At 41.0% G+C, this 21,346-nt stretch overlaps 1 protein-coding gene across 2 annotated transcripts in view; it reads left to right on the top strand.

Moving 5' to 3' along the window:
* The window catches only part of CWF19L2 (CWF19 like cell cycle control factor 2), a 173,487-nt gene that overhangs the window by 41,470 nt on the left and 110,671 nt on the right, over window positions 1-21,346 (top strand). For both annotated transcript variants that reach the window (XM_089775683.1, XM_089775682.1), the window contains 4 exons: window positions 1,944-2,037; window positions 3,905-4,020; window positions 6,333-7,039; window positions 16,511-16,607. In XM_089775683.1, coding sequence (XP_089631809.1) covers window positions 1,944-2,037; window positions 3,905-4,020; window positions 6,333-7,039; window positions 16,511-16,607 — 1,014 coding nt within the window. The remainder of the gene's footprint in view (window positions 1-1,943; window positions 2,038-3,904; window positions 4,021-6,332; window positions 7,040-16,510; window positions 16,608-21,346) is intronic.

Raw genomic sequence — 21,346 nt, 5'->3', positions numbered from 1 at the left:
AACAGCCTCAGGTCTATTCTAGACCTGTCGGAACTCAACGGGTTCATGAAGAAGCTCAAGTTTTGCATAATCTTTCTGGTCTCCATCATCCCTTCTCTGGATCCAGCAGATTGGTATGTTATCTTCACTTGAAGGATTCATATTTTCATATTGTAATCATCCACCATCATAGGAAGTATCTCAGGTTTGTGGTGAACAGCGCCCACTACCAATTTACAGTCCTTCCATTCGGCTTGTTAGCAGCACCTGGACTCTTCACTAAGTGCACGAGTTGTTTCTGTGTTCTTACATACACACCAGGTACAGATGTACCCATACCTCAGCGCCTGGTTGAACAAGAGTTGCTCCAGGGCTCATGTAGAAGCTCAACTCTGTTTCATCAGAGCCACCTCCAACAATCTGGGTCTCACAAACAAAGTAAAACCCACTCTGTTCCCTGTCCAGAGGATAGAGTTTATAGGAACAATATTGAACTTGACCCAAGCCAGGGCATACTTGCGTGAGCAAGATTTGAGGCCCTGATCAATATTATTCAGGGTCTCAGTCAGATTCCCATTAATATGGCAGGGAACTACCAGAAGTTTCTGAGTCACATGACTACACATACCTATGTTGTGCAGCACTCCAGACTCGGGCTCACATCTGGCTGATGTGAGTGTATTCATTCATGGATGGTGTCAATGTATCGCCCAGCCTGAGACAGCATTGAGAGGATTGCGATCCTGCCTTGCTCTGTGCTTGACTCGCTCATGTGGTGGCTAGATCTGCAGGCAGTCTGCTCAAGAGTCTTATTTGCTGCCATCACTAGAGACCGATGCATCAGATTTGGGATGGGGAGCCCATCTGGGGAATCTCAGGACCCAAGGTCTTAGGTCTCAGGCTGACATGGTTCTCCACATCAGACAGCTGTGGGCATTGCCTGTGGCATGCATTGCATAGCAGTTCTGATGGACAATACAACAGAAATGTACTGACACCTCAGTGTGGGACAGTTCCTGAGATTTGTCACCCAAAAAGAAAAGCTCTGATGGGGTGTCTCCTCCCCCTCTCCACATTTTCTGCAGTGAAGACTGAAACAAAGAATTTGTTTAGTTTCTTTACCATGTCCTTGTTTTTCTTAAGTGCTCCTTTACCACCATGATTATTTAGTGTTCAACTGCCTGTTTGGGTAGCTCCAGGTTTCTGATAGACTTTAAAAAATTGTTAGGTTTTGCATCCTTAGCATAACGTGCTTCCTCCAGAGCTGCTGCTTTACTACTCTTTATTTTAATTTTAATAAGTGGACAAGAGCAACCAAGCCCCTCTCACTGTTGGTTTGTGGGGTCTTTCTCAAGATATTAAAATGCCTGCTGTTAGTGGTTAGAATTAGAGAGAAATATTATACCAGACCTGTCTTTGATTTTTGGACTCACACCAGCACAGAGATAATTCTGTATCAGTTATTTAAGACTATGTAAGTGGAAACATTACCCACAGTGTTCATTTATTTCCTATCAACTTCTTTAGTGCTACAAAGAGATGTCTTGGAATGTTTAACAGACAGTTTTGGAAGTATACTTGTCTGAACTGCAAAGGCTTACAGAGATTATTCTTTTGAAGAAAATATTGAAGAAAATGATGTCCAGTACAACCGTACATAGAAAAGACCAAAATTTCCTCAAAACATTAATAAATGTTTTCTTTCTATAATTATAGTTGATTCTTCACCTGGCTCTTTTTAGTGCATTAGTGTTTTTTTTGTTTGTTTTTAAATATTGAAAGTTACATTGTCATGTCAGACTTTTTATTTTAAAGGTGCAGCGCAAGGTTTGTTAATGAGAATGTCATTTGGGTAAATTTAAACTGATTACATTTCTATATAGGTCATACAAAATAATTACAAAGTTGTAACTGTGGTTGTTAGAGTGGATTTTTGTGCATCAGTTGAAAATTGTTTTCTATAGTCTAGACTTTCTGAAAGAGAGTTGAACCCCTACTGGAAAGATGGTGGTACAGGTTTACCACCTGAAGAGGGTGAAGCAACTTCTGTTAAAAAAGGTAAAAAAAAACTACATGTATTTTCCCTCAAAGATGTTTCTGTTATTAAATGGTCAGCACAGCAGATCTCCCAGTTCAATATATTGAAGACACATAAAGCAAAACTTGTTTCAGTAACAAATATTGGGTTAAAACCATAATTCTTTTGTTTCACAGAATATTTCTTTACTGATTTATAGTCTTGAGTGGTTTGACCTTCAGTTTCTGCACAGATTCTCTCTCATTTGAACTAATTAAAGGAAAGAATGATTCCACCAGGACATGATAAATTGTTGTCATCTCATTTGATTCCTTTCATTCCATTACACAAATTACGATTTTAAAATATTCAGCCACAGAAATCTCTGAGTCACATTTAAATGAAATACATTAAGGATGTAGTTTGTGCAAAACGTTGTTATTTCTGTAACCTTTTCACTTCAGTCCTTACCCTTGCATTTATAAAATATGAAGAAGGACTCTTTTACGTTAGGTGGTAGGGAGCAAATAAGGTTTCTGTTGGGAATCCATGCTTACTCTGTTGGCAGTTTGTACAGACTATAGGATTTCCTCAGGCCAGCTATTGCATGGACAGGAATGGCCATGGCTTGGCTATAAGAGCCATCTCTTTTCTGTAGGAGGCGAAGACTAGTAGCATGCTTCAAGATCTCGGGTATGTCTACACTACCACCCTAGTTCGAACTAGGGTAGTAGTGTAGACATACCCTCAGAGCCTCACTAACATCCCCTGCCAAAGAGTCTTAAGTACTGATTTCATTTTGCAGGGAAGTGGAATTTGATTTGCATGTGAGGTCCCTCATCTTTGCTCTATGACATCTGTCAAGACAGGGGACAGTAGAGCCCAAATTGAGTGAGTGGTTTTGCAACCAGGGGCACAGAGTGCTTGCCAAAGTGGGCGGTGGTGTAGCCAGTGTGGCTGCTCCTTGCCATTAATGTGTAGCTGGCTCCTGCACCAGGGTTCTCCCTTCTCCCCAGAAGGGTCTACCTAGCACTGACCTACTTCCAGGAGCTTGTTTTCCCCCTTAGGGATGAGAAGTGATGCCACACCTTGGAGGGCCAGGCTGGCAAGGTCACGCAGACTTGGTAGGCACTGGGGCCTGTGACTGCAGAAGGGATAGCTCCACAGAGACTTATGGGGTGTACCAAGTACAAAATTTCTGGGGGTACCCCTGCGCCTTGCCACCGTGTATCCTCAAATGCTACTTTTTGTAATGCCAACTCAGAATGACTTATCTGCCCCGCAGTGGGTATGTCTACAGGAGGATAAAAAGCATATGGCTGGCCCAGGTCAGCTGACTGGAACTTGGGATCTGGGGCTAAAAAAATCAGTGTATATGTTAGTTTCATCTGGAGCCTGAGTTGGACCCTGGAAGCGTGGTGGGTCACAGGGTGTGCCCTAGAGCCTGAGCTCTGGGACCCTGTGTTGGGACTCTTGCCTGAGCCCAAACATATACATAGCAGTTCGTAGCCCTGCAGCTGAAGCCGCATGAGTATGATCCCGTGTATCCCCGTGTGGCTCTGCTTCTTCTGGTAGAGAATCCGACAAACTACTTGTCATTAAATTGACTGTCTTTAAAATCAACTAATGTACGTTTCTAAGAAGAAATAATTAGTGTGAATGATGATACTATTTGCATCTGTTTCATGTATTCAGGATAAGAAGAAAGCCAATATTTTATTATAATATTTTCAATTAAGGGCAAAAACATGAAGATAGAAAGCTGGATGTACTCCATGTCAGCATACAAAATAAGTCTAACTGAGCTAATTTTAATTTCTATGCTCTATGTTGTAAATACAATAAGTATTCGGTAATAAAAAGTTATTCTGAATTACAAAAATATCACTAATTATTTTGTTGTTTTAGTTACAATGGTGGAAGATGGTGGATTAAGTTGGTTACAGAAATCCTATCAAAGGATGAAGGAGCAGGCTGAGAGAGAGAAACGAAATTTTGAGGAAATTGTAGCTGAAAGATATGGGGTAAGCACCTTAAGAGGAAAAGTATTCTCCTTGTTTACAATTTTTAAGCTTTTGGGAAAGATCAAATCTCTGTAAGGGTAGAAGTAGGTTAAGACATGATGAAGTGCTGCTGAAAAACAATCAGTTTTTTGAAACCTCCATCAGGTGAAGGTGTTTATGTTTTTCAGATTGATTTGCTTGCTACCTTTTGTCAATGTGGATTACTAAACTATAATTAAAATACTTCTGTCTTTTGCTTCACCTACGTGCTTATATGGTCCCCATCATAATGTATCTGAGCACCTTCTAAAATTGTGTGTTCTTGCAAAGATATTTCTTTCATGCTTGTGCCCACACGCATGCACACAAAATTTGTCTATATCCCTGCTATAAGCAAGCATTATGATTCCCAGTCACCACATTTGTGCTAGTGTCAGTACACTGTTAATATAGTTAGGGAGAACAGGCAATGGTGAGGAGCAGCTCAGGGTAGACATGCTGTGCGTGTTCCATCAGGGCCCAGGTGATTTTATACTCTGACCATGCTACCCTGACTTCACTACTAATTTTAGGGTGCTAGATCCATGAGCATTAGAGCAACTCAAGATGAGAATCCCACCCTGAACTTCAGATATAGACATATCCTTTGTGATAGTCTTATCCATGTGTCGCCGTGTACCTCCTCCTTCCCCCCCCTCCCGGGTCTACAGTCTACCCCGTGTGCTCCCTCTAGGCTGTAGCTGGACCTCTACCTCCGAGGTTAACCAGCTGCTCCACCAGACCTAGTAATATAGAATCGTTTGCTGGCCCTTTAAATCCAGGCCTGGTGGCCTGCAAGCTCGAGTCCCTATACACAGTAAATAGCTGGCCCTTTGAGGCAAGGTTTGCCAGACCACTTGCAAGAGTCAATAAGCAAAGTCAATAGCTAGCCTTTTAAGGCAGGGTCTGCTGACCAGTGGTGGCGAGTTACGGATAGGGACTACACCCCCTGGTAGGGGGACACAGGTCCACCCTACTCACCGGGTCCCGGCCCAGGGCCCTGCGAGTGGCAGGACTCATCACTCCCTTGGCGGGGAATCCGTCCGAAATGCGCAGAGGATTCTGGGGCAGGAGAAGCAGCTCCTGTCTCCCCAGGCCACTTCCTACCTAATCTAGCGAGATAGCGTCCCACATGCTTGCTGGGTCCACTGCTTCCCTGAGGGCTGCTTCTCCCTCGTAGGCTGCAGGGGACATGTCACAATTGACTCTCAGGTCTCTGCTGTCTTCCCTCTAGTCGGCTGGCTGGTGCTGGTCAACAGCTCCTCTCTGAGGTCCTTCCTCTCCAGCGATCAGGGCAGACTGAACTTCCCTCAAGGCTTTTATACCTGGGCTGACTTCCCTGAAGAGTCGTGGAGGCAGGGCTTCTTCAGCCAGGTGAGCCTGATTAGGCTCAGCCTTCACAGAGCAGGGCTGATACACCCTGTCACACCATGTAACAAGCTGAAGGGTTACGCGATTAATTATCATGCATCTGTTGGCCATTTAACCAGTAATCCATATCTACAAAGAATGCTTCTCAGTTGCTAAATGGCTGAGTAGTTTTAAAAAACTAACTTTTAACAAAACATGCCACAAAAACATACTTCTCAACCTCTCCCCTCAAAATTATTGGTGAAAGACGCGGGATGTATCCTATTCAATTGTATACCAAGGCAGGTTTAAGAATATTGTGAGAAGGTAATGCCAAGTCTTTTTCATTTGAGTTTTAGTGATGCTCGCTGAGATGGCTTTTTACTACAACTAGAAAACTTCTTATCCTCCTTGGATCATGAATGACAGAGAAATAATATTGGGGGCAATTAATGGATGTGATTGTGTTTCCCTAAGCAAGGCAAGATGCCAGGGATTCTTCAGGAAAGCTACTATGAGGTCCTTACTGAGAAAAGTTCATGCTAAATGTCATGCTGCCTGCCAACTGCTATACTGTTCTGTGATGTTCTTTTTTTGGGGGAGTGGGGTGGGGAGGGGAAGGTAATAAAAAGAGGTAATTCAGACATTTGTGAAAGGATAAATGACAGTTTTAGATTTCCTTGACCCTGGTGAGTCAGATTTTAGGCCTGAATATTTGGTAGAACCATCACTGGTTGTGTAAATCATTGATGAAGGTTAAATGTCCACACTGATTAGATTTAGATATGTCCCTACAGCTGCATGGCATATGTGGCCTTCTCAAATTTAGATCAATAAAACATTTATGCCATCTAACACTATCATGTATTCTCTTTCTCACACTTGTTGTTAATATGGACATTCTTTTACAAATAATACTTTATATTTTTCCTTCTCTCATGTAGTCAGTGGAAATATTTCAGTCAAGATTGAAAGAAGCTGAGAAAGCCACATCAAAACAGGAAAATGAATATAGAAGAGGAAGATGGAGGAAATTTAACTATTCACAAAATGAGCAAAAAGAGAGAGCGCACCAAATGGAAAAAGAAACTCAAGACGAAGGTGATGGTATCAAGGGTATATGTAAAGGACGTTCTAGAGATAAACATAATAAGGTATATCCTCTAGAAGACAGAGGTTATAGAAAAGACAGACCAAGAGAAGAACAAGAATATAGACATTGTGGCACAGACTCTGAGTTGAGAGACAATTATACAGCCGTAAGACAGTCTGATGAAAAACGAAGTCAGGAGAAGGTTTCTTCTTTAAGCAATTTGAAATATATGTTTTTGAAACCCACTGAAGATGATTTGTCATCTGTTCGTAAAGACTACAAGCTACAGCAGTGCTCTTTAAAACTACCGTCTTGTAGCTCTTTGAACAGCAATTTCCAAAAACCTGGTAAGGAAAGTGAAGAGAAAAAATTGTGTGGAGCATATGTAAAAGATGAAAATGAGAAGCCAACAATCGATCAAAAATCACTGAAAATGGAAGAAATTACTTGTAATGAAGGAGCTCCAAATGCTGAAAGAGAGAAGTCACAGGAAGAGAACATTGGAGACTTCCCCAAGAAGAAAGTGCTATTGCCAGACAGCAAAGCATCATATTCTGGGTATCTTAGGATTTTCTTTGCTAGATGTCGTTTGTATTTTCATGGTACAGTAAAACTCCTTTTGTCCGGCATCCAAGTGCTCTGGCACCCCTGATGGTCCGGCACAATCAGGAACCTGGAAGTGCTCCGGCTGCCGGACAATTGGAGCTGCTCTGCACCCAGCTTCCCCAATTCAGCTGCTGCTGAAACTGACCAGCAGCTGAATCGGGGAAGCCGGGGGCAGAGCAGCTGGGGTGCTGCCGGGTTGGTCCCATAATGCTGCCCCTCGGGGCTGCGGGACCAACCAGGCAGCACCCCAGCTGCTCTGGGGGACACCTGGGGAAGAGCCGCTGGAGTGCTGCCGGGTTGGTCCTGCAGCGCTGAGGGGAGGCACTAACTGGGTAGGCAGCAGTACTGCTGAAAAGGATTTGGGGGTTTTAGTGGATCACAATGAGTATGAGTCACAATGTAATTGCAAAAAAGGCTGTTATCACCTTTGGGAGTGTTAACAGGCGTGTAGTATGTAAGACACAATTATTCCACTCTATTTGCACTGGTGAGACCTCAGGTGGTGTACTGTAACCAATTTGAGAGCCACGCTTCAGGAAAGATGTAGATGAATTGGAGAGAGTCCAGAGGAGAGCAATAAAAATGATAAAAGGTTTAGAAAACCTGACCTCTGAGGAAAGGTTAAAAAAACTGGGTACATTTACTCTTGAGAAAAGAAGAAATTAGCAGTGGAGGACACCTAGTTTGTGTTCATGCATGTTAATGGCTGTTAGAGAATGGTGATTACTTCTTCTCCATGTCCACTGAAGGTAGGACAAGAAGTAGTCACAGTGAGAGAGATTTAGATTAGATATTAGGTGTAACTGTATAAGGATTAACAGGATTCCAAAGGAGGTTGTGGAATCTCTTCTTGGGAGGATTTTAATAACAGGCTGGACAAACACTGTCAGGGATGTTCTAGAACAGGGGTGGGCAAAAGGTGAGGCCAAGTGGATGGATCCAGCTCGAAGAGGCCCTGCCGCTCCCCCGCTCCAGGCCAATTAGCGCCTGGGGGTGTGGGAGTGCGCGAAGCCTCCTCCTGTCCTGCCAGGAGCACATGGTGCTTTTAAGTGCTGCATGTGGCTTGCAGAGCGGAGGAGGCTTTGCGTGCTCCCCTGCCCCAGACCTTAATTGGCCTGGGGACAGGGAAGCGCAAGATGTCTCCTCCCGCACGTAGGGGAAATGTGGCGGGGGATGGAGGGGAGGAGAGACAAAGGCACTCCCTCACCCCCAGACCAATCATTGTCTGTGGGGTGGGGAACCCAGAAGTATCTTGGCTCTGCCCATTCTGTTTGATGCCCTGCCTCTTACTGTGTGGCTGGGGCTAGTTCAAAAATGTCCAAAGTGGCCCCCTGGCAAAAAATTATTGCCCACTCCTGTTCTAGAAGGTGTACTTGGTCTAGAAGGTATACACTATTCATTTTTGTGATTCTAGTACATCTGTTTATGAAAACAGCCTTTCTGATGGCCAGCAGTTCTGCCTGAAGTGTGGAGAAATGGGCAAACCCTCCTCTTCATGGTGTTCTTCAGAAACAAAGTTACATTAAATACACATCATTTCTTTCTACATAAAAGTTCTTCTGAATGCCATATTAGGTTATACATTTTCTGGTTTTTTTTTTCTGTCTGAAATCTCACCAGCCCAGGGGAGAACCGCATTACAGTCTTTGAATATCAGAAGGAAAGTAGCCTTCTACTGAGACAGAATTTCAGGGAATTCTAGGCTTTGTATCTATTGCTGACAGATCCAGAAGATCTGCAGTTTGACCCACGACTTTCAAAGTACATTTCTGTGCGGATTACCTCTTTTTATGATGGCAACATTTATCTTCCTTCTAGGGCAGGAGTGGAAAATGAAATGGTGGCAGTTCATCTGAGTTAGCCCATGATGGGCTACCACCGCTATATTTACCTGCGCCTCCACAAGTATGGGCAGTTGCACCTCCCGAGCAATAGGATCTGCGGGAAGTGGCATGGACCAGGACGCTGCTTCCCGCACCTCCCATTGTCTGGGAACTGCAATCCACAGCCACCGGGAGTTGCAAGGTAAATATAGTGGTGGCCCACCAGGAAACGAGATCCAACTGATGGGCCAGTATTTGCCTACCCCTTTTCTAGGGTGATAACCCATCCTGTGAGGTCCCAAACTACTTTTTATGGCTCAGTTGAAGGATAATATTCCAAATGCTGAAATTTGTACTGCCAGAACTAGTCTTTGGTGCACACCTTTTCCAAATATTATGCTCTGATTCACACTTCTAGAGCAGATGCTGCAGTTGGCAGTGCAGTCTCTTGTATAGTGTTATATCTAACTCTGAGGGTCCTTATCTCCTCCAGGGATATTACTTGGGAGTCATCTGAAGCAGAGCACCATAATTTGTGTTGTGAAGTAATGGAACTTCTTCCAGATGTATCCCCTTATTGATGCTCCTCTAGATCCTTCTCCCTTCCTCCCTGCTTCAGAGTCTTCTGTTTTGGGACTTTGCAGTAGGGAAGGCATTGAGGGCACTTGACCTGCATAACTGCATATAAACTTGTAGTGGATCCAGAGGAGAACTAGAGTGCATTCAGGGTCAGAAAGGATATTGCTAACAAAAATCTCCTGTGAAAGGTACTTGTGTTCCCCAAGTGGTGGTGTTTACCCCTTTCTCTGAACCTTTCCCTGATACTACCAGTGTTCTCATTAACTTTTTCTCTTCCAAGAAATACAAGATTTCTTTAGCTTTTAAATCAGAGTTTTGGACCATTATGACAAGACTTATAAGCTCAATGCTTAGTAAACCTGGCTGATTGGATGCCCAAAGGTTGTCCTTAGAGGAAATGCCCATTGCAGGATAATGTTTGCTGAAAATCACATTTAATAATGGAACTAAAATGTTATGTGCACTGGAGTTTAATTTGAGCCAAGCTGAGAGAAAACTACAATTGAGCTGAAAAAAGGCAGATAATGATTCAAGCCATTATACCACCAAGAGTATTTCCAGAGTAATAAATTACTCTTACCCTCATTCATTTAATACCCTTGCTGTTTGTTTTAATTTCTTGTGTATAAGTTTGGATATGAGAAGCAAGAGCTCCAGAACATATAGTTTCTTTATTTCCCCCCCTTTTTTATAATGACTTAAACTATTGTCATTACTTCTCTTAGGGCCAAATTCTATTCTCATTGAAGTCAGTGGGAATTATTAGATTGACTTAATGGATGTTGGATTGGGCCCCTGAAATCCAGGCAGAAATGGCTTGAAACATTTCCTGAGGTTAGCACTGTGATGTCTCAAAGTAAAACATGAGACTTGTAAAGATCTTTCATTTTGTGAGTCCCGCAGGATTTAATCATGCACGTTATGTTCATCACATTTAGCAGCATGTTCTTTCTCTGTTATGACAGCATGTCTTTAATTTTTTTAATAACTTGCTTGCTCTCATAGTAGCATTTAATAATGCTTTTGAAATGACTTCTCTGTTATGTAATGTTGAATAGGCAGTGCTGTGGCAAGTGAATTAGGATTATGCTTAGGTTTTTTACACGTGTAGATAAACCAATATAAGCATTTTCTGTAGAATTATAATCCTGTTTCACATTATGTAAATAAGATAAGTTAAATATAACAATAAATACCACATTTAGAAATTAATCATACTGCAGTGGCATTACCTTCACTTTAAATGAGCAAGAAATGTTTATTCCTGTACCATCTTGTACTGGTCAGAAGCCTCACCAGTATAAGTTTATGAAGTAATTTGATGCTCTCTTGATGTGCGCCTGGCTGGTGCGAAGGTTGGGAATCTCTCGAGGCATCTAGATAGATTTATGTGTAGTGCTGGGGAGGAGCCGGTGGTCGTGGTACATGTAGGTACCAGTGACGAAGGGAAGGGTAGGAGAGATGTCCTGGGGGCCAAATTTAGGTTTCTAGGAAAGAGACTGAAATCCAGGACCTCTATGGTGGCATTCTCGGAAATGCTTCCAGTTCCACGCGCAGGGCCAGGTAGGCAGGCAGAGCTTCAGAGTCTCAATGCGTGGATGAGACGATGGTGTAGGGAAGAGGGGTTTAGATTTATTAGGCAGTGGGGACACTTTGGGGAGAGTAGGAGCCTATACAGGAAGGATGGGCTCCACCTAAACCAGGGTGGAACCAGACTGCTGGCACTAAACATTAAAAAGGCCGTAGAGCAGTTTTTAAACTAAGAGATGGGGGAAAGCCGATTGGTGCGGAGAAGCACATAAATCGGCCAGAGACTTCTCTTAGAGGCGAATCCATTGATAGAGATTCTCTAAGCTGCAGTCAGAAAGAGAGGAGGGGAGAGGACAAACCATGGGCCAGAGCAGACAAACAACCGCATATAAATGCATTAGGGAAGGGCAGACAAACAGTGGCAATTTTTTAAAGTGCTTCTATACAAATACTAGGAGTCTGACTAATAAGATGGGTGAATTAGAGCAACTCATATTAAAGGAGAAGATTGACATAATAGGCATCACTGAAACCTGGTGGAATGAGGAAAATCTGTGGGACACAATCATACCGGGATATAAAATATATCGTAAGGATAGAGCAGGCCGTGTGGGTAGCGGAGCGGCACTGTATGTGAAAGATAATGTAGAATCAAATGAAATAAAAATCTTAAATGAATCAACATGTTCAGTAGAATCACTATGGATAGTAATTCCGTACTCCAATAATAAGAATTTAGCAGTAGGAATATATTACCGACCACCTGACCAGGACAGCGATACTGACATTGAAATGCTGAGGGAGATTAGAGAGGCTACCAAAATAAAAAACTCTATAATAATGGGGGATTTTAATTATCCCCATATTGACCGGGTACATGTCATCTCAGGAAGAGAAGCAGAGATAAAATTTCTCAATGGCTTAAATGACTGCTTCTTGGAGCAGCTGGTACAGGAACCCACAAGGGGAGAGTCAATTCTCTATTAGTCCTGAGTGGAGTGCAGGATCAGGTCCAGGAGAGAACCATTACAGGACCACTTGGGAATAGTGACCATAATATAACAACATTTAACATTCCTGTGGTGGGAAGAACACCTCAGCAGTCCAGCACTCAGGCATTTAATTTCAAAAAGGGGAATTACACAAAAATGAGGAGGTTAGTTAAACAGAAATTAAAAGGCACAGTGACTAGAGCCAAATCTCTGAAAGCTGAATGGAAACTTTTTAAAGACACCATAATAGAGGCCCAACTTAAACGTATACCCCAAATTAAAAAACATAGCAAGAGACCTAAAAAAGTCATTGTGGCTTAACCACCATGTAAAAGAAGCAGTGAGGGGAAAAAAAGGCATCTTTTAAGAAGTGGAAGTCCAATCCTAGTGAGATAAATAGAAAGGAACATAAACACCATCATATCAAGTGTAAAAACGTAATCAGAAAAGCAAAAAAAGATTTTGAGAAACAGCTAGCCAAAAACTCAAAGAAATAGCGAAATGTTTTTTAAGTACATTAGAAGCAGGAAGCCTGCTAAAAAACCAGTGGGTCCCCTAGACGATCGAGATGCAAAAGGAGCAATCAAGGATGATAAAGCCGTTGCAGAGAAACTAAATGATTTCTTTGCTTCAGTCTTCACGGCTGAAGATGTTAGGGAAATTCCCAAATCTGCACCGTCCTTTGTGGCTGGTGAATCTGAGGAGCTGTTCTGGATTGAAGTGTCATTAGAGGACGTTTTGGAGGAAACAGAAAAACTTAATGTTAACAAATCACCAGGACCAAATGACACTCATCCAAGAGTTCTAAAAGATCTCAAAAGGGAAATTGCTGAACTATTATCTGTGGTTTGTAACCTATCCTTTAAATCAGCTTCCGTACCTAATGACTGGAAGATAGTTAACGTGACACCAATATTTAAAAAGGGCTCTAGAGGGGATCCTGGCAATTACAGACCGGTAAGTCTAACTCCAGTACCGGGCAAATTAGTTGAAACAATAGTAAAGAATAAAATAGTCAGGCACGTAGAAGAACATAATTTGTTGGATGAAAGTCAACATGGTTTCTGTAAAGGGAAAATCATGTCTTACTAATCTATTAGTTCTTTGAAGGGGTTAACAAACATGCGGACAAGGGGAATCCAGTAGATATAGTATACTTAGATTTTCAGAAAGCCTTTATAAACATCCCTCACCAAAGGCTCTTGTGTAAATTACATTGCCATGGGATAAGAGGGAAGGTGCTTTCATGGATTGAGAACTGGTTAAAAGACAGGAAACAAAGGGTAGGAATAAATGGTAAATTTTCAGAATGGAGACGGGTAACTAGTGGTGTCCCCCAAGGGTCAGTCCTGGGACCAATCCTGTTCAACTTATTCATAAATGATCTGGAGAAAGGGGTAAGCAGTGAGGTGGTAAAGTTTGCGGATGATACCAAACTGTTTAGGATAGTCAAGACAGAAGCAGACTGTGAAGAACTTCAAAAGATCTCACCAAACTGAGTGATTGGGCAACAAAATGGCAAATTACATTTAATGTGGATAAGTGTAAAGTAATGCATGTTGGAAAAAATAACCCCAACTATATGTACAGTATGATGGGGGCTAATTTGGCTACGGCAAATCAGGAAAGAGATCTTGGAGTTATCGTGGATAGTTCTCTGAAAACTTCCACACAGTGTGCAGCGGCGGTCAAAAAGGCAAATAGGATGATAGGAATTATTAAGAAAGGGATTGAGAATAAGACACAGAATATTTTACCTCCCCTGTATAAAACTATGGTATGCCTACATCTTGAATACTGTGTACAAATGTGGTTTTCTCACCTCAAAAAAGATATTTTGGCATTGGAAAGGGCTCAGAAAAGGGCAACTAAAATGATTAGGGATTTGGAACGGATCCCATATGAAGAGAGTCTAAAGCGATTGGGACTTTTCAGTTTAGAAAAGAGGAGACTGAGGGGGGATATGATAGAGGCATATAAAATCATGAGTGGTGTGGAGAGGGTGAATAAAGAAAAGTTATTTATTAATTCCTATAATAGAAGAACTAGAGTACACCAAATGAAATTAATGGGTAGGAAGGTTAAAACTGATAAAAGGAAGTTCTTCTTCACACAGCGCGTAGTCACCCTGTGGAACTCCTTGCCAGAGGAGGCTGTGAGGCCTAGGACTATAACAGAGTTTAAAGAGAAGCTAGATAATTTCATGGAGGTTAGGTCTATAAAAGGCTGTTATCCAGGGGATAGAAATGGTGTCCCTGGCCTCTGTTTGTCAGAGGCTGGAGATGGATGTCATGAGACAAATCGCTTAACCCAGCTGAGATTTCATAAGCACTTCATTCAAAACACCCTGTTCAAATGAATATAACCAGGTTTATTAATTACAGAAAAAGACATGTTAAAGGATTATAAGTATCAGACATGGAGATCAGCATTGGATATTTAAACACAAAAGTAAACTTGCTGTCTAAATTCTGCAAACTAAACAGGATTTGAATCAAGCAGCATTTCACCGTGACAGAGAATACAAGAAGGCTACAAATTCTCAAAGTACATAGACTGGACTTTTCATTGTGGGACCACCCTTCCCCTGTTCAAAGGTGTTGTGTGGGAGTGGGGGAGGGGAAAGAAGCCCAGTGATAATGTTGCTTTCCCCTATTTTATATTTTCTTTTACCTTGCTGGAGAGTTCTTTGTTGTGACATGTGGATTAGGCAGCCCCTGTTGGTCATCTCCATTGCGTCCATACTATTTATGAGAAGTCTCTGGAGTGGTCATTAGAAGAGTGAATTCCTTGTAATGGCCATCAGCACATCTGGCTGGTCCTTGATTGCAGCTGAAAAGCTGGGAATCTCCAAACCTCTCAATGTATTTCAGTAACAATATAGGAATGCTTCATAACTTCACATACAACAACAACTATATAAATGCAACAGGATATTAATGTTCAACAGATCAAGATTTTAAAAATGGTTGCTTACAAGGCATACTTTGTCCAAAACGAATCATTGTCATATCACCATGATGAGTATTGTGGGTTCCATACTACAAAGTAGCACCTTGGAAGTTCACCTGGCTATAACAAGATTGTCCTGGGTGATCCTCAAAATGGAACACACCTTCCAACATCTGAAAACAGAGCTAAGAATATATATTCAGTCAGCTTGGAGTATGAAGTGCATTTCTTTCTCTATAGAAACTGTTCTACTGGGTATATACATGTTATAGGTGTGAATTTCCAGCAGTGAAAGCAGCTATATTGGGCATAAATGGACTGTTTTAAGGCTAGAGTAATTTGGATGTAAAATCTGTGTGTGTGCATGGAAGAGAGATTTTAATCATTTTCAGCAAATTTGGTTCCCAGTGGCCTTACTTAGTAACTGGGAAATGGTTCCAGCTACCTAGCAAGATTTGGGTTTAAAAACAGTAGTGAAAAAACAATGAATTATTTTGCTGAATGCAGCCTACATTTGTTTTTAAGACTTCCAAAGACTTCTAAATTAATTTATGTTCTGGAGATGTCTGTTTAGGATAATTCCCTGCTATCCTGCAGATTTAAAAATTAGTATTGTTTGCACTTCTTGTCTTTAAACCACAATATAATCACTGATTATTCCTACCAATGCCCTCTGTAGTATTAACTTAGTTTTACAGATGATGAAATTCAGTCTTGGTACAATTCCAGTGAAATACCTTATGTAAAGCCACTTGGTGAGTCAGTGGCAGAGAGCAGGATTGGACTCATGAGTTTCTGATTGCTAGACCAGTGCTGAGCACAAAGGTCATCCTATCCCCAAAGCAATAACACAATCTCTAGGGAAGATTTTACATACAGATAGCACAAGTTAATTTTCAGTGTAAATTGTAGCATGTCAACTATAATAATTTCATAACCAAAAGGTGGTCCTCTGAACAGATAAATCTAAGAACAACTTAAGCTTTGCGAAAGGAAGAACTACATAACCTCCAACTGGATAAACAACTGCTAGATTTTCTTGTTGCAATGGGATTGCTTGAGGGTTTATAAAAAGACTTCTTGTTAATAGGTTGAGACCAAGGGGAAGGGCTGGAGGGGGGAAGGAAGTGTCTTTGGGTATTGATTGCCAGGCAGGATGATTTGGTGCAGTTAGTCCAAGGACTAACTTTGGACCCAACTAGTCTGTCTTGTCAGAAAGCTCTCCTGCATGCATAGCCCTCTTTTACCTCCTCCTGGTTATTTACTGCACCCTTGAGACAAGGAAAACACAATACAGAGTGCCTTTCATCCTAAAAGATCCCGAAACTAAATGAGTGTTTAGCTTAATGCGCATCATGTTTACATGTCTATTTCAAAAGTTCTTTAGAGAGATTTAATGAAAGGATTTGTAGAAATATAGTTATGACTGATTGCTTTAAATTACTTTCAGCATTTGAACATGTTTGCCAGTGCCATGAATGATTGTTAATTAGGTAATTTTTGTTTTGTTTCCTATGGCTTGTGAATGATGGTGGTATTTCAACCAGACATACTTCAAAAGATGTGACTCCCCAGAACCTTAGCGAAGAGGAAATGAACAGACTGGGAGCCAAGATTGTGAAAGCAGAACTGATGGGAAATTTGGTAAGGTTTTTGAAGATTTCCCTGATTTATTGCAGATGGCATGTATTGTGGCTCAGTGGGCTTGAATTAGCCTCTCCTTTGGAACAAAGCACCATGGAAAACTAGTTTCAAAATGTAATGGTTAGATCAGATTCAAAATTTAATGTGAAACCTTCCTTATAATTTCTCCTACAAGTAACTATGCCCTGTGATTTAGTGGAAGGGGATTCAGTCCAATAATCCAAAACAATTTTCTCTTTTTGGTGAGTTAGAGAACAGTGTATAGTGGCTTTCTGTTGAATAGGAGGAAGGAGAAATTACCAGTGTGTTTCTGCTAATTTCAAAATAAAGATGGAAGACATTTTGATTTCCTATAGCTTATGTTATCACTACAGAGCTCAATCAGCAGACACAAATATGCTACTGCAGTGCAGCATGGACTGTAAGCACTAAGCATAAAGATTACAATTGTAAGCTGTCCCTACTGGGATGAGCTCCCTATGAGTATCTGGACTTCCTAGAAACTGCAGATTTCGCACCGCTATTTGAACTGGAACTGCTAAAGCAAACTGAAAAAATCTGGAACATCTATGTGTGATTTGAAAGACTTTTTTTCTAAAAAGATATTTTTATTACATAAAACTATAAATGCACGGCACTGGTTTCTTTTATGTATTTTACCTAATGGTGCTAAGTGAAAACTGTGTCCATCTAACTACCAATCTCTGACATAGAAGTTCAGTGGTGGTTTGCTTATACTGAGATAACACATTAACTCAGGCCATGTCTTCACTAAACAAAAGATTGATGTGGCTGTGATGGATCTTCCAGAGTTGGTTTAGTGGGTGTACTTACGACCCACTAAACTGAACTCAGAGGGAGTTCCCATTGCTGTGGTAATGGTGGAGAAACTCAAAGCAAGGTATGGCAACTCCAGCTACGTAAATAATGTAGCTGCAGTTGCATATTTTGATTCAGCCTTCCCCTTTAGTGGTGACCTGGCCTCACAGATATGGGAATGCCAGCAGATTGACACATGCCCCCCAATTGTTGTTTGTTATTTATTTATGTATTTGTGATGTGTATTGTGGTAGTGCCTAAAGACATCAACCATGTCTGTCTCATTGTGTTAGACTGAGGCTATGCTTTGCAAGTTATTGTTTCTTGCATAGATTCTCTTAGATGTATTGAAAAAACTTAATAGAGTAAAAATGTCCATTTTGAAAACAATTCAACCATTGGAGTCCTTTATTTTTTGTTTGTTTCTAAGGATGATTTTTCATGCATCTATGCTTGCTGCCTGAGATTTCCCAAAGCAATAATTCTATTTATGACATCATCTCTATATCAACTACTGTAATTGTAAAGTCAAAAACATCATTATAACTTTATGGCGAGAATGTGAGTGGCAGATGAACTGGGGAAAAATGGCTTTCAGACTTCTTATTTTTTATTTAGGATGCTGTTATAGATTATTTTTCAGACAAATCTCTGTGTCCTTTTGATAAGTCAGTATCACACATTTTAATAATTATGTTTCGCATGATAAAATGCTGCATTATAAATAACTATTACCAATCTTATTTTAGATCAGTATTTTGTTTTCTCCTTTGCATAATTATAAGAAATGTGTATGCAGCATATTTTTATATGGTGATAGCTTTTAAAGAGACAATGAATGCCAAGCTGAAATATAGTCAGCTTTGAAAAGAATTAAAAGCTAACTTTTAGTGAACTAAAATTAATTTAAAGTAGTACATTTTCCCCTTTAGGGGTCTCTGCCAATTTGGGGTTTTTTATTCTTGTGTTTTTTAATATTTTCCTCTTCCCTGTTGGTTTGAATCATAGAATACTAGGATTGGAAGGGACCTCGAGAGGTCAGCCAGTCCAGTCCTCTGCCCTCATGGCAGGACCAAGTACTGTCTACACCTTCCTGTTAGACATTTATCTAACCTACTCTTAAATATCTTGACAGACTCCACAACCTCCCTGGGCAATTTATTCTAGTGTTTAACTACCCTGACAGTTAGAAACTTTTTCCTAATGTCCAACCTAAACCTCCCTTGCTGCAGTTTAAGCCCATTGCTTCTTGTTCTATCCTCGGAGGCCAAGATGAACAAGTTTTCTCCCTCCTCCTTATTGACACCCTTTTAGATACCTGAAAATTGCTATCATGTTCCCCCCTCAATCTTCTCTTTTCCAAACTAAACAAACCCAATTCTTTCAGCCTTCCTTCATAGGTCATGTTCTCTAGACCTTTAATCATTCTTGTGCTCTTCTCTGGACTCTATCCAATTTTTCCACATCTTTCTTGAAATGCGGTGCCCAGAACTGGACACAATGCCCCAACTCTGAGCGCAGAGTAGAGTGGAAGAATGACTTCTCATGTCTTGCTCACAACACACCTGTTAATGAATCCCAGAATCATGTTTGCTTTTTTTGCAACAGCATCACACTGTTGATTCATATTTAGTTTGTGGTCCACTATAACCCCTAGATCCCTTTCTGCCTAGACAGTCGCTTCCCATTCTGTATGTGGAAAAACCGAGACAAATGAAAGAAATGGTGTATTGGCCACTACAGAGGAAACTAGTGAAACTGACTATACACCAAGTGCTATAAAATACATTAAGTAATCAAAATTGTGGGGGATATGGAAAACCCATAATATGTTCCTAATCTAATTTTTAGTTATGGTAATCTTAGCTGAAATGTGTAACAATACAGGGAAACAGTTGGACTGAAGTATGTTTTTTTTAAGCTGTGTTCCTTTAAGCAACATAAGAAAATATTCCCAATAAAAGCACTCTTGTAAATAAAAATGTTATATGTGTGGGGTATTCTGCAATTTCATTTGATTGCAGTCTGAGTAAAAATTATTGTAATTTTGCTATTAATTTCATATTAATTATTTTAATTATTTACATTGGAATTATTTTTATTATTGTGTGGAATTAGCAATTTAGTCCTGATTATCTTGTTTAAGAAATGTAAATCAACTGAATTAATTTGTTACTTTTTCTCTATTACTCTGAATTTAGCCCATTGAGTCTAAGGGAATCTAAATTGCTGAGATTTACATAATAGAAATAGATTTACACAGTGGTGTTGTAGCCAGATCAGTCCCAGGATATTAGAGACACAAGGAAAGTGAGGTGATACCTTTTATTGGATCAGCTTCTGTTGGTGAGTCAGACAAGTTTTCAGACTACACAGAGCTCTTTGTCAGGTCTGGGAAAGGTACTTTGAGAGTGTCAGCTAACTTATGAATGTCAAACTATGAACAGGAGGCAACTAGACAACTCTCCAATACCACATTTTACAGACCTCTCTCCTCTGATCCCACTTCAGAATACCAAAGGAAACCACACTGTCTTTTTAAAGAACTCCCTGCTTCTACTACGCCTTTTGAACCCCGATCAGGATTATTCTATTTGCTTCCCAAAATCCCTAAACCTGGACACCCTGGGCGTCCTATTATTTCAGGTATTGGCGCACACACTATTAGATTATGCAGCTATGCAGACTCCCTCCTCAAACCCTATGTTACCAACACTCCCAGCTATCTTCAAGATACCACTAACATCCTGAGAAAATTACAAAACATCGATAACCTCCCTGATAACACCATCCTTGCCACCATGGATGTAGAAGCTCTCTACACCAATATTCCACATGAAGATGAATTACAAGCAGTTAGAAACACTATCCCAGAGGTTACCACAGCTAATCTGGTAGCAGATCTATAACTTTGTTCTCACCCACAATTACTTCCAATTTGGGGACAACCTATACCTCCAGATCAGCGGCACAGCCATGGGTACCCACATGGCCCCATTGTATGGTAACATCTTTATGGCTGACTTAGAACAATGTTTCCTCAAATCCCGTCCCCTATTACTCCTCCTTTACTTATGCTACATCAATGACATCTTTATGATCTGGACCTATGGGCAAGAAACACTGGACACATTCCACAGAAATTTTAACAACTTACACCCGACCATCAATCTCAGCGAGGACCATTTGACACAAGAGATCCTGGACACCACAGTACAAATCACTGATGGCAAAATCAATACCACTCTCTACGGAAAACCCACTGACTGCTACACTTATCTACATGCCTCCAGCTTCCATCCAGGACACACCATACGTTCCGTCGTCTATAGTCAAGCCCTTAGATACAACCGCATCTGCTCCAGTCCCACTGACAAAGACCAAAAACTCACTACCAAGCATTCGTAAAACTCAATTACCCACTAGGGGAAATAAAAAAACAAATTGAAGGGGCCAGACAAATACCCAGAAACGATCTACTTCAAGCTAGGCCCAAGAAAACCAACAATAGAACACCGCTTGTCATCAATTATAGCCCCCAACTTAAACCCCTCCAATGCAATATCAATATCCTACAACTTATACTGAAACAGGATACTACACTCAGAGAATCCCTGTGTGACAGACCCATAGTCTCCTATAGATGACCACCTAACCTCAGGAAGATACTAACAACCACAGGGCACACCACATCAATACTAACCCTGGAACTTTCCCTTACAACAAACCCCATTGCCACCTTTGTCCACATATCTACTCTGGTGACGCCATCATTGGACCTAACCGTGTCAGTTATACAATCAATGTGATTTATGCCATCATGTGTCAGCAGTGTTCCTCTGCAATGTATATTGGATGGACTGCTCAGTCACTTCGCCAAAGAATCAATGTCCACAACTCAGACATCTGGCATCTTCAAG

This window comes from Pelodiscus sinensis, chromosome 1 (assembly GCF_052426305.1).
Source record: "Pelodiscus sinensis isolate ZL-2025 chromosome 1, ASM5242630v1, whole genome shotgun sequence".
In the NCBI taxonomy this organism is placed as follows: Eukaryota; Metazoa; Chordata; order Testudines; family Trionychidae; genus Pelodiscus; species Pelodiscus sinensis.
Note: the sequence above shows the minus strand (reverse complement) of the source record. Positions and strands in the feature narration are given on the sequence as shown.